Source organism: Barbus barbus (genome assembly GCF_936440315.1).
Source record: "Barbus barbus genome assembly, chromosome: 18".
Taxonomy (NCBI): Eukaryota; Metazoa; Chordata; class Actinopteri; order Cypriniformes; family Cyprinidae; genus Barbus; species Barbus barbus.
Window position 1 is genome coordinate 2,057,073 of NC_136746.1, and position 11,644 is coordinate 2,068,716.

The 11,644-nt window shown below is 36.4% G+C and overlaps 1 protein-coding gene across 1 annotated transcript in view; it reads left to right on the forward strand.

Moving 5' to 3' along the window:
* Window positions 1-11,071, forward strand: part of LOC306883962 (NACHT, LRR and PYD domains-containing protein 12-like) — a 52,022-nt gene extending 40,951 nt beyond the window's left edge. The window contains exons 7-11 of the mRNA XM_079439514.1: window positions 41-214; window positions 348-518; window positions 4,205-4,378; window positions 9,540-9,586; window positions 9,994-11,071. Of these exons, the coding sequence (XP_079295640.1) occupies window positions 41-214; window positions 348-518; window positions 4,205-4,378; window positions 9,540-9,586; window positions 9,994-10,511 (1,084 nt within the window). The 3' untranslated portion in view covers window positions 10,512-11,071. The remainder of the gene's footprint in view (window positions 1-40; window positions 215-347; window positions 519-4,204; window positions 4,379-9,539; window positions 9,587-9,993) is intronic.
* Window positions 11,072-11,644: the final 573 nt, after the last annotated feature.

Here is an 11,644-nt window from a genome sequence, read left to right on the forward strand (position 1 = left end):
AGCTGTTTATTTGTTTTTGTTTTTCTCTCTCTCTTCACAGGCTTCGTGGGTGTAATCTCACTGCTCAGTCTTGTGAGAGTTTGTCATCAGTTTTACAATCCTCAACCTCCCGTCTGAGAGAGCTGGACCTGAGTAACAATGACCTGCAGGATTCAGGAGTGAAGCTTCTGTCTAATGGACTGAAGAATCCAAACTGTCAGCTGAAGATACTAAGGTCTGAATTCAAACACTTTAGCTGATGTTTTTTTTTTTAAATCAATCAATCATTAATTAATTAATGCATTAACTTAAAATCGCATTGCTAAGATTTATTCTGTATGCAATGACTTTTGATTTTTCTTGTTCAGATGTTCCATATGTAAACTCACTGCTCAGTCTTGTGAGAGTTTGTCATCAGTTTTATCCTCAACCTGCTGTCTGAGAGAGCTGGATCTGAGTAACAATGACCTGCACAATTCAGGATTGAAGCTTCTTTCTGATGGACTGAGGAGTCCAACCTGTCAGCTGGAGATACTGAGGTAAATGCCCCCCCCCCCCATAAATTAAGTAACAAAATGCCTGATTTAATCGATAAATGAACTTTAAATATCTTTTACAATAAATGACCTTTTTGTCACCAAATGTTGAATCTGCTTTCAATGGCTAGAACAAAAACAAAAACAATATTTGCAGGCATGGTTTTTTTTTCATATTTATACAAATGTCTATATTTTTCACCCTGAGAAATATGACCCATGTAGACTGCATAGATTTGAGGAAAAAACAAAACAAACAAACATTTGTTTGAGGTGGAGGGTGAGTGGATTTTATTAAGATAATTTGGTGGCTGTTCTGTAGCACATGAATCTTTGTTTCCACTCTTGGCCATTCAAATGGGAAACTTTCTAGAGGCAAAAATCTACCATTTACTATCCATCATCCAGAGTTGATAATGCTCAAAAAGATAAAACGTTATAGACACTGAAGTGCCTTGAAAAATGTTTTACCACACTGAATGCTTTTTTTTTAAATTTCATATACAAATACATGAAATCAGTCCTGGAGCAATCCAGAAAAGTACTGGGTTGAAAGTCATATGTCTCACGAGTTTATATTTAAAATTTGAAGAAGATACCATGAAAAATGAGATTCCTGCAATACTTTTTCTGAGAATATTTCTAGTCTACCAAATTACCACCAAATGTATTGCAGAATTATACAAACTATTTTAGTCATTATATATACTCCTGCATAGTTTTCCAATTACAAAATAATAGATAGAATTTTAGACATCATATAAGTGATTTATTTGAGCACTAAAAAATACAATAAGAATAATTTGAGTAATAAAAAAGAAAAAAAAAGAAAGAAAATAATTTGCTTTGTATGTAGTACATACTCAAGTACATACTTAGAATGCCAGACATAAACTGATATTGACAGAAATGGTCATACAGTCAGTAATCATACGCTGATGTGCGTTCATACAGATGATAATAATACAGATGGGCCATATATAGTCAATAATAGCCGATCATTGACAGCATTCACATTGATAGCCGTCATACAGTCAGTAATCACACGCTGATGTGCATTCATACAGATGGTAATCATGTAGATACAACACACACACATATATGAAAAATGTTGAAGAAAAAAAAAGAAAAATAATTATTTGTTCAAAAAGCCTGTCGCTAAGTTCCGCCCCAATCAGATGACAGGTGCGTCACAGCGTGCGTCATGTGCTGACACGAGAGAGCACCAAATTCAAATAAACAATATTCCGCCTATCTGTGACTTTTTTTTTGGATGGTCTCATTCTGTTTGTAACACTGTATGCTACAAAACCGTGTTGTTGTTTTTTTTACCACCAAGATGCTGTTTTGAGCATAATTTATTCCATAATGGACACAAACAATAACTCTCCCGAAGCAATGAAACGTAAACAAAGGAATAACCATCCATATTACAATGTTAGTTTCGTTGGACTAAAAGTGCCCTAAGGGATGTTGTTCTGTGGACCCTTGCCTTTCTAAATAAACTGGGATTTCAGCAGTGGATGCGTTTGTGACTCGTTATTACTATGATAATGGTACGTACTGCTTTTTTATTCTGCATGTTTTGATGTGTACTGCTTACACAAATTTAGCAAATACATTCCTCATAAGCTTGAATGTATTTGAAAACCAGCGATCTATCATCTATCATCATGCTTGAGGCTTAGACCTTCAGAATTATATTGTTTGTCAAGATTAACTTTGTCCCGTTTCATTTAATCTATTCGTAAACAATGACACGTGCAAACAGTGCGTTCAGTGTGCTGGCTTCCTGGTGCTCGTTAACAGGTTAAATGCAAAGTCTCTGAATATTAGACTATCCAATAGGTCTGAGAGGAAATCTGCGAAATCTTTTAGAAACTCAGTGTACTGTCCTGGTGAACTATACACAGTAGCCAGAGCAGAAGGTTACTTTGGAAAGGTAATAGGTTACAGATTACAAGTTACCCTATTTAAAATGTAATAGTAGTGTAACTTTTTCAATTACTTTATTAAAGTAATGTTACTTTTGATTACTTTGACTACTTTTCTAAATTTTTAATTAATGTTTTCAACTTTTAATCATTTTGAAACATTTACACCATGCAAGGTTAACCTTACAGTAGTGCTCAACACTGATTACTGTCAGACTTTCAAAATCCTTCTCTTGAATTAAGGTGATAAAATTTGAACACATCCACCACAAAATTGTCTTTAGTACCACCTTTTACTTTGAGATCGATCTGAAGTTTCATTCAGATTTAAAATCATAAGAAACAGTTTACTGATACTGTTTTTGAAACGGTTTGGAACATTTTCACATTTTCACATTGGAAAAAAACGGTTAATTAAAAAAATAATAAACAAAAGCATTTACATCAACCCAGATACAGTTATCTAATAAGCATGTGTCCTATTCTGTGTACTAAACTCCTGAAACATTGGTGTCTGTTTGTATATGATATTATGATAGTTTTCTCAAAAGAATTTGTAAAATGCTCATGAAGTGACTCGAGATTATATTTATGTGTTCATGTACTCATATATTATGGAGGCAGAGTCTGAAATCACCGTGATCGATACACACGCACGCTTCAGTATGTGTAAATTAAACATAGTGCCTACTAATAAAAAATTTCAGGCCGGGAAATCTCACACTTATCAAGGCCATCCCATACACCCAATCAATTTCTGAAACATGGACAACCCTATTTTTTGTATGGCCATCACATAAAAAAGGTTTAAATCCTTAGGCTAGGGACATGAAAAATAATAAGGTGGTTCGAGCAGCTGCCCGGTGTCTCCTTTGTGCAGACATTGCAAATGCTGAGGAAAACCATACTAGGTAGGGTTGTTAGTGCACCTGTTGTTCATATATTTTATTTTTTATTGAAGAACTTATAATTATATACAAGATGACAAAAACGTGAATATCATGGATTTGCATACATCATAGTATGAGATCATATACACAGAACCCCCCCCCCCCCCCCCCCCCCTAATGACAAGGTTAAATATCTTTGAATAATTCATCATAATGCATTGAAAAAAAAAAAAATGTTCCTGTTTCGTGTACCACAATAAACTAACCGGGACTTGTCACCACACTTACATATTGTTACTCTTTTGTTGGATAGATTGCTTCTGTTGCCATCATTTGTATGTTGCTTTGGATAAAAGTGTCTGCTAAATGATTAAATGTAAATGAAAATGTAAGATAAAAAAAAAAAAAAACTTCTAACCATGTTACTAAAATTAAATTGGAAGCTGCTTGTAGATTCTCACAGTCACACACGTAAACACAATTATTGTCTGTGTAAAAGCTCAAACACCTTATTTACATTTGCAATATAATGTCCAATATAATATTTGATTCTTCCTGATAATGCTAAATGAGCACAAATTGATCTTTTATGAAATGACACAGTGATATAAATTTCAAATGGCTCTTCAGGTTTTGACCCCTGGTCTTGAGTGTGGATATACTTTGTTCCTGTTCGTCAGTACATTTCTACTGACATTTTTACTGGAGTATAAATGTATCAGGTGTCTACACATTTTGTACTTCTGTGATTAAAACTATGAAAATTGACAGCTACCACACTTTATGTTAGACTGTTTGTGACTGTGTGTTAGTGACATCTGACTGCCAAACTAATGTGATGTGGACTATTTCTGTGTGTTTGTAGATTGTCAGGCTGTATGGTGACAGAGAAAGGCTGTCAATATGTGTCTTCAGGTCTGAATTCAAACCCCTCTTACCTGAAAGAGCTGGATCTGAGCTACAATTACCCAGGAGATTCAGGAGTCAAGCTGCTCTCTGAAAAACTGGAGGATCCGAACTGCACACTGGACAAACTCAAGTATGAATGAATGAATGATGCATTTATATTGCGCTTTATTGTGTATTGCTGTACACCCAAAGCGCTTTACAATCATGGGGGGGGGGGGGGGGGTCTCTCTCCTCAACCACCACCAGTGTGCAGCATCCACTTGGATGGTGTGACGGCAGCCACACTACAACGGCGCCAGTGTGCTCACCACACACCAGCTACAGGTGAAGAGGACAGAGAGTCACAGAGCCAATCTAGTGTATAGGGATTATTAGGAGGCCATGATAGAGGCCAGCAGAGGGAATTTGGTCAGGACACTGGGGTTACACCCCTACTCTTTACGAGAAGTGCCATGGGATTTTTAATGACCACAGAGAGTCAGGACCTCGGTTTAACATCTCATCCTAAAGACGGTATGTCAGCAAGAGTTGTTCATACTCTTCATTGTCTATATACAGTCCCCTCCATAAGTATTGGAACAGTAAAGACACAATTGCTCTGTTGGCTGTGGAGTCAAGACATTTGCAAATATGATTAAAAGATGAATATGAGACAAAACTACAGAATGTCACATTTTATTATTAGCCGTTTAAACACATACATGTTTTACCAAATAAAAAGGACAGCACTTTTAGAGTTCATCCCACTCATTGATGTGAGTATAAGTATTGAGACAGTTGAACATAAGGCAGATATAAAAGATTAAAAGCTATTATTTAGTTGCAGATCCCTTGCACACAATCACAGCAGTGAGTCTGTGACCCATAGACATCACCAGACTCTTGGTCTCATCCTTTGAAATACTTTTCCCAGCCTTTAATGCAGCCAATTCCAATTGTTGCTTGTTTTGGGGAGTTTCTGCCTTTACTCTCCTCTCCAGCTGCTGAAATTCATGTTCAATCAGATTTAAATCTGGAGATTGACTTGGGCAATCTAACACTTTCCATTTCTTTGCCGTTATAAACTCCTTGACTGAACTGGCAGGGTGTTTTGGGTCATTGTCCTGATGCAATATGAAGCACTTCCCAATGAATCTGGTGGCATTTTCTTGAATATTGGTAGGCAAAATGGTTTTGTACCCTTCCAAATTCATTCTGCTACTGTCATCATACATTAAGTCATCAGAAAAGTTGAGAGGGCCTGTTCCAGAGACAGCCATGCATGCCCATGCCATGACACCACCTCCACCATGCTTTACAGATGACACTGTATGCTTGGGATCATTTGCAGTTAACTTTTTTTCGCCACATTTTTGTTTCTCGCATCACTTAGATAAAGGTTAATCTTTGACTCATTGGTCAATAAAATGTGACATTCTGTAGTTTTGTCTCATATTCATCTTTTAATCATATTTGTAAATGTCTTGACTCCACAGCCAACAGAGCAATTTTGTTTTTAGTGTTCCAATACTTTTGGAGGGCACTGTATATATTAGAGCGGTCAAAATTAGCCCATTAATGCAGGCGATTTATTTAACGCAGTTAACGCAGGGGCGGAGCCTAGGATTGGCCACCCCACTAATACCTGCAACTTCTGTCTCTTTTTTCTTGACAAGAAGTGCATTTATTCAGTCGCAGAACGTCTTTACGACCACATCAAACCTGACACGTTTCAGATACGCACTCCAGCTTCACTTCAGCACCAGGCACGAGTCAAATGAGTGCAGAAATGGTACTGTGCTCGTAGCGCGTACACTTCAATTGCACGCACAAAAGCACCGGTGCGTGCTGTAGCCTATATAATTTCATATCAAAGTGCGAAATAAATTATGAGCATCCAATGTTTTGGTCTGTTAAGTCACGAAGTCAAGTCAAGTCACCTTCATTTATATAGTGCTTTTAACAATACAGATTGTGTCAAAGCACTTAACAGTATCAAATTGGAGAATAGAGTGTCAGTAATGTATAATAATAAGATTAAACGTTCAATTTTCAGTTAAAGGCATATCATTATTGAATTCAGTGATGTCATTGTCTAGCTCAGTTTAGTTTAAATAGTATCTGTAAAATCAAATTGACGATAATCGCTAGTAATCAATTGTAACAAAGTTACCAAAAAGGCGATTAAAGCTGCCTTGAAACTGTGCATGCATGTAAAGGGTATCGTTTGAATTTTATTGATTCCGATTCTTATCGATTCCTAGTTTTGATTCCAATAAGATAAAAAAAGTCCAATATAAAAAAATTAAGTCAAGCATTTAGATGTCAAACATTTATTCTGTGTCTTTTTACTAAGCAATCTGTTGCAGCTGAATAACATGAGCAAAAATCAGCAGTCTACGGAACACTGCAAGAGGAATTTTGCCTATGCTTTTAACAAAAATACTACAGCAAAAAACAACTAGATTAATATAAATTTCAAATATTAAAGTGTTAAAGATAAGTAAACAGTCAGTAATAAAATAGGAACAAACAAATCAATTAGTAATAGCATACATAAATATAACAACCAAATTTCAGGTACAGAAACTGTAATTAAAAGTTTAAAAACACTGCATAGTTTTCTTTTCTGATCTATAAATAAAATATAGATCAGTTAACATTATTAAATATACTCAGTCAAGATCAGTGAATGATTTTCGTTTGTTCTTTGATTAACATTAATGACAGGCAACGTGTTTATTAGGCTGCTGTCTCTTTAACACTGAACGCACTAAAAATATTGTACATGTGCGTTTTCTTTCTCATCTGTTTATTTAAGACAAAACGGCTGTGTTTATGATGATATACTGACGTAGTTTTCTGCATATTGATCGATAAATATGAAAGAAGTCAGTTATTGTCACGTCCTGCTGGTGTGCCCTGATTGGCCACCAGATGTCACTGTGTGTTTGTTTGCTCACATGGCTTGTTGTTTGTGGTTTGTGCCATGTGCTCTCCTGTCTATTGTCTGACCCCGCCCTCCTTGTTATCTCATTATTGTTTCAGTGACTTCACCTGTGTCCTCCTCATTTGTCTCCCCATTTATTCTCCTGGTGTCTGCAGTCCTGGGCTGTTTCGTTCTGTCATGGGTGGGGAGAGATGAAGACTCAAATGCTGGCGAAAAGTGGGTCTTTTAATAAAAGAGAACAAAAAATTAACAAAAACCACCCCGAAGGGGAAAAACAGGCAGACAGAGAACTGCAGTACCTGCAAACATACCCAGACATACAACTCTAAACATCAAACATGAAATATCGAAACAGCGCAGGACTGCAGACACCAGGAGAATAAATGGGGAGACAAATGAGGAGGACACAGGTGAAGTCACTGAAACAATAATGAGATAACAAGGAGGGCGGGGTCAGACAATAGACAGGAGAGCACATGGCACAAACCACAAACAACAAGCTCAAACAAACACACAGTGACATCTGGTGGCCAATCAGGGCACACCAGCAGGACGTGACAGTTATGGCCGGGAACAACATTTACTGCAGTGGAAAGGCACAGAACGGTTCGAGAATGGACACAAACCGGGAACCCGCACCAGGACTCTCTGTGCAAACAAGGCACAAGTTCTTTCTGTTCCTGCAATTAAATTGTTTTAAATGACATTAAAATGCGAATGCAGGAATCGTTAAGCAGAATCGAAATGCACACTTCTTATCAAATACCTGGTTCTTGGAAATTTGGAAAGTTTTCGATACCCAACCCTGAGTCACATTTAAGAACATGTCTCTGAAATGGTTTTCAAAACCGTCCTGGAGTAGCCCAGCAATGTTTGCCTCATCTAACACACCCTATTCAACACGTCAACTCATTAGTACAGACTTTAAGAACTAAAGTGGGTCCGAAAAGGTTGTGAGATGTGAGAAAATACAATGCGTGTCAGAACTGCAGACCTGCATCACATTCAGCAGCTGACCTCTCAAAAAAATAGCAGCCAAATAACCTAATAACCAGCTGCTGTGATGACTGTTCATCAAAGAACAAAAGAAAAAAGAGGAAATCAATAACTTTTGTAGCTTTAAGGATTGATCGATATTTAATTTAGAATTTAGTGATTGATAAGTTTATTTAATTTCTGTATATTTCTGCTGAAGGGCACAGGTAAATATGACATTTATTATACTGGGTTTAAGGGAAGATGGTTTTACGTTCACTTAAATTAGAAGTTATATTTTAAAGTCTAATAAATGCTAAAAGTGATAGCTCTCAATTATACTGTAATGTTGAATGGATATAGTCAATAGTTAAGTATTTGGGGGGGGAAATAATTTTATAAAGATGGTATCAGTGATACTGGCCTTCAGTCATAATAAAAGATGCCATTAAATAAATATAAAAAATATACTGTCTTTATGTTGTTTCTACATTAATTTGAAGATTGAATGTGAAATTATTGCAATATAAAACTATATTTAAAAACTTTAGGTGGGATTAATCACAATTAATCGCGATTAATTTCAGAAAAGAAATGTGATTAATTAGTTAATTGATTTTAATTGATTGACAGCACTTTCAGTAGGAAATATCAGTTTACATTTCCAAACATTCATTTTACCATTACCTGTAATAATCCAGTTAGAGTTTTGTGTGCACAAGGAGCCTGACAACAGCCAGTGCCCCACACAGATATCTGACCTCATTGTCATCCAGTCTGGCAGAAAATGCCAGTGTCGGAGTGATACCGATACTGAATATCGGATCGGCACACCCCTAGTTATTATACCACAAGCAATAGCAATGGAAAATTACTGCGTCAGAACATCATCCTGTGACATTAAAAACCTTGAAATGGAGACATTCTCGTATTTCTTACTCATGTTACATTTGTGTATAACAGTATGGTTTCTTGAAAGCAACACACAAACAGGTTACTCACTAAAAATAATATTAATAAAATATAACTATTTATTTATTAAACGTTATTTATTTATAATGCAGCAATATTTAAAGAGCACTAGTTTGAGCCTTGCCTTAGTACAGATTTAGTGATTTCTTTTGCGTAGTTTTTTTCTTTTGCTTGTTATTTGGTGCAAGGTTTAATCGAGCAGTGAGAGACTGAAAGCATATAAGAGCTGGCAACCCTGATGCTAGTGCTATTCTAGCATGTTTAGATTATTGCAAGTCTGTATAAGCATGTTTTAAATAATTTTTATCTTGATTATCTTGTTTTCATAAACATTGGAAGCTAAAATTATACTTGAAAATATAATAATTTGATTTTGTGTTTGTTTACCAATTGAATGTGACTTTGTGTTTTATAGTATGGATCATGGAGGAGAATGCAGGATTAATGCAGGACTAAATAAATGTATGTCTACACACACACACGCACACACACATTTGTTTATGTGAATTGTGGGGACATTCCATAGGTGTAATGGTTTTTATACTGTACAAACCGTATTTTCTATCGCCCTACACCAACCCTACACTTACCCCTTACAGGAAACTTTGTGCACTTTTACTTTCTCAAAAAACTCATTCTGTATGATTTATAAACCTTTTGAAATATGGGGACATGGGGAAATGTCCTCATACATTACCTTCTCCTTGTAATACCTATGTCATACCCATGTCATTATACAAATTTGTGTCACAAAAACACGCGCGCACACACACACACACACACACACACACAACAAACACACGCACACACTCTTATACAGCTTTAGTGATTGTCGTTGTTATAAATATCTCTGTTGTTGTTGTGTTTAGATGCCTGTTTTCTCACGCTGGATCCATACACAGCAAACACTGAACTCATTTTGTCTGAGGAGAACAGAGAGGTGACAAATGTGGAAGAGAATCAACTGTATCCTGATCATCCAGACAGATTTGATGAGTGTCAGCAGGTGTTGTGTAGAGAGAGTGTTTGTGGACGCTGTTACTGGGAGATTGAATGGAGTGGAGATAGAGGTGTGTATATATCAGTGTCATATAAGAGCATCAGCAGGAAAGGAGACAATGATGAATGTGTGTTCGGAAATAATAATCAGTCCTGGAGTTTGTTCTGCTCTCCCTCCAGTTACTCATTCATACACAATAACATAGTGACTGATCTCACTGTAGAGTCCATCAGCCGTAGAATAGGAGTGTTTGTGGATCACAGTGCAGGAGCTCTGTCCTTCTACAGCGTCTCTGACACAAGCCTCATCCACACAGTTCAGACCACATTTACTGAGCCGCTCTATCCTGGGTTTTGGGTTTGGCCTGGATCAGTGAAACTGTGTTGATGAATCAGAATAGATTGATAAGAGATTCTAATGCTTTGAGCTGCATGATAAATCAATAACAGTGAGATGTTATAGAGTCTCTTTTTTTCACGTTATGACATTTATACTGCAGCTGAATTTCTTTAACTGAAATAACATGTCAGAGTAAATATTTGTAATAAATCCTCATATAGACAGTAAGCTCAGTGTGTGTGTGTGTGTGTGTGTGTGTGTTCGTGTGAGTCCTGCTGAGTGATGATGGGTTTCTGTGCTCTTCTCAACTTACATTTGTTTTTATTGTAATGTTGCATCAATCATTTATATTATTACTATGAAAATTACCTTTCAGTTGAAAAGTAACTTTAACCATTATGATTCATTTAACATGTAACTCATATTTTATAATTCATGTGATATTTTTTTCTCACAAATAAAAAAAAAGAAAAGACAAATCAACTTTTTTAAATTGATGATGAATGTCAAATGTCTGAATGCTGTATGAATCATGAATATAATCGATTCCCCACAAGAATGAAATGAGCTTCATGAGAGTTTCTGACAATAAAAATGACATTAATCATAGCATTTAATGAAATATATTTATTGTAACTACAGTAAATCCATATTCAATTATAGGATCTCCCTCAAGCTGTTACAGACGGTGTGACAACAGAGAAGGGGATCCAAATGCAAGCTTTATTGAAGAGCAGTAAAAACAGGCAGGGTCTAAAACCAGGAAACAATAATATCCAAAGGCAACACAAAAGAGTAATACAAGAAAAAGACAATGGTCAGGGCAGACAGCAATATATAATTAACCAAGAAAGCAATCCAAAGTCAAAAAACACAAAGGCAAGGCAACAGGAAAACACAGGAGACAAGAATACGCTTTGAAATGTCCGCTAATAGCAAAACAAGCCATGAGTTTGTGAGAGTGTGCAGCTTAAATAGTTCTACTGATAGGAAACAGGTGAGTCTAATCAGTTCCAGAGCAGAAAGTTAAGGCAATCAGAGTCTGGGATTGAGTGGCAAGGGAAAGGGATGGAGTGTCCTCTGGGGGCTGTTAAGGGCACTCCAGCTGGTGATCGTGACATAGCCTGTTATGGCTAGACTCTTCTCGTTTGGCTCTCAACAAAGGCGGTCGCATTTTTCTC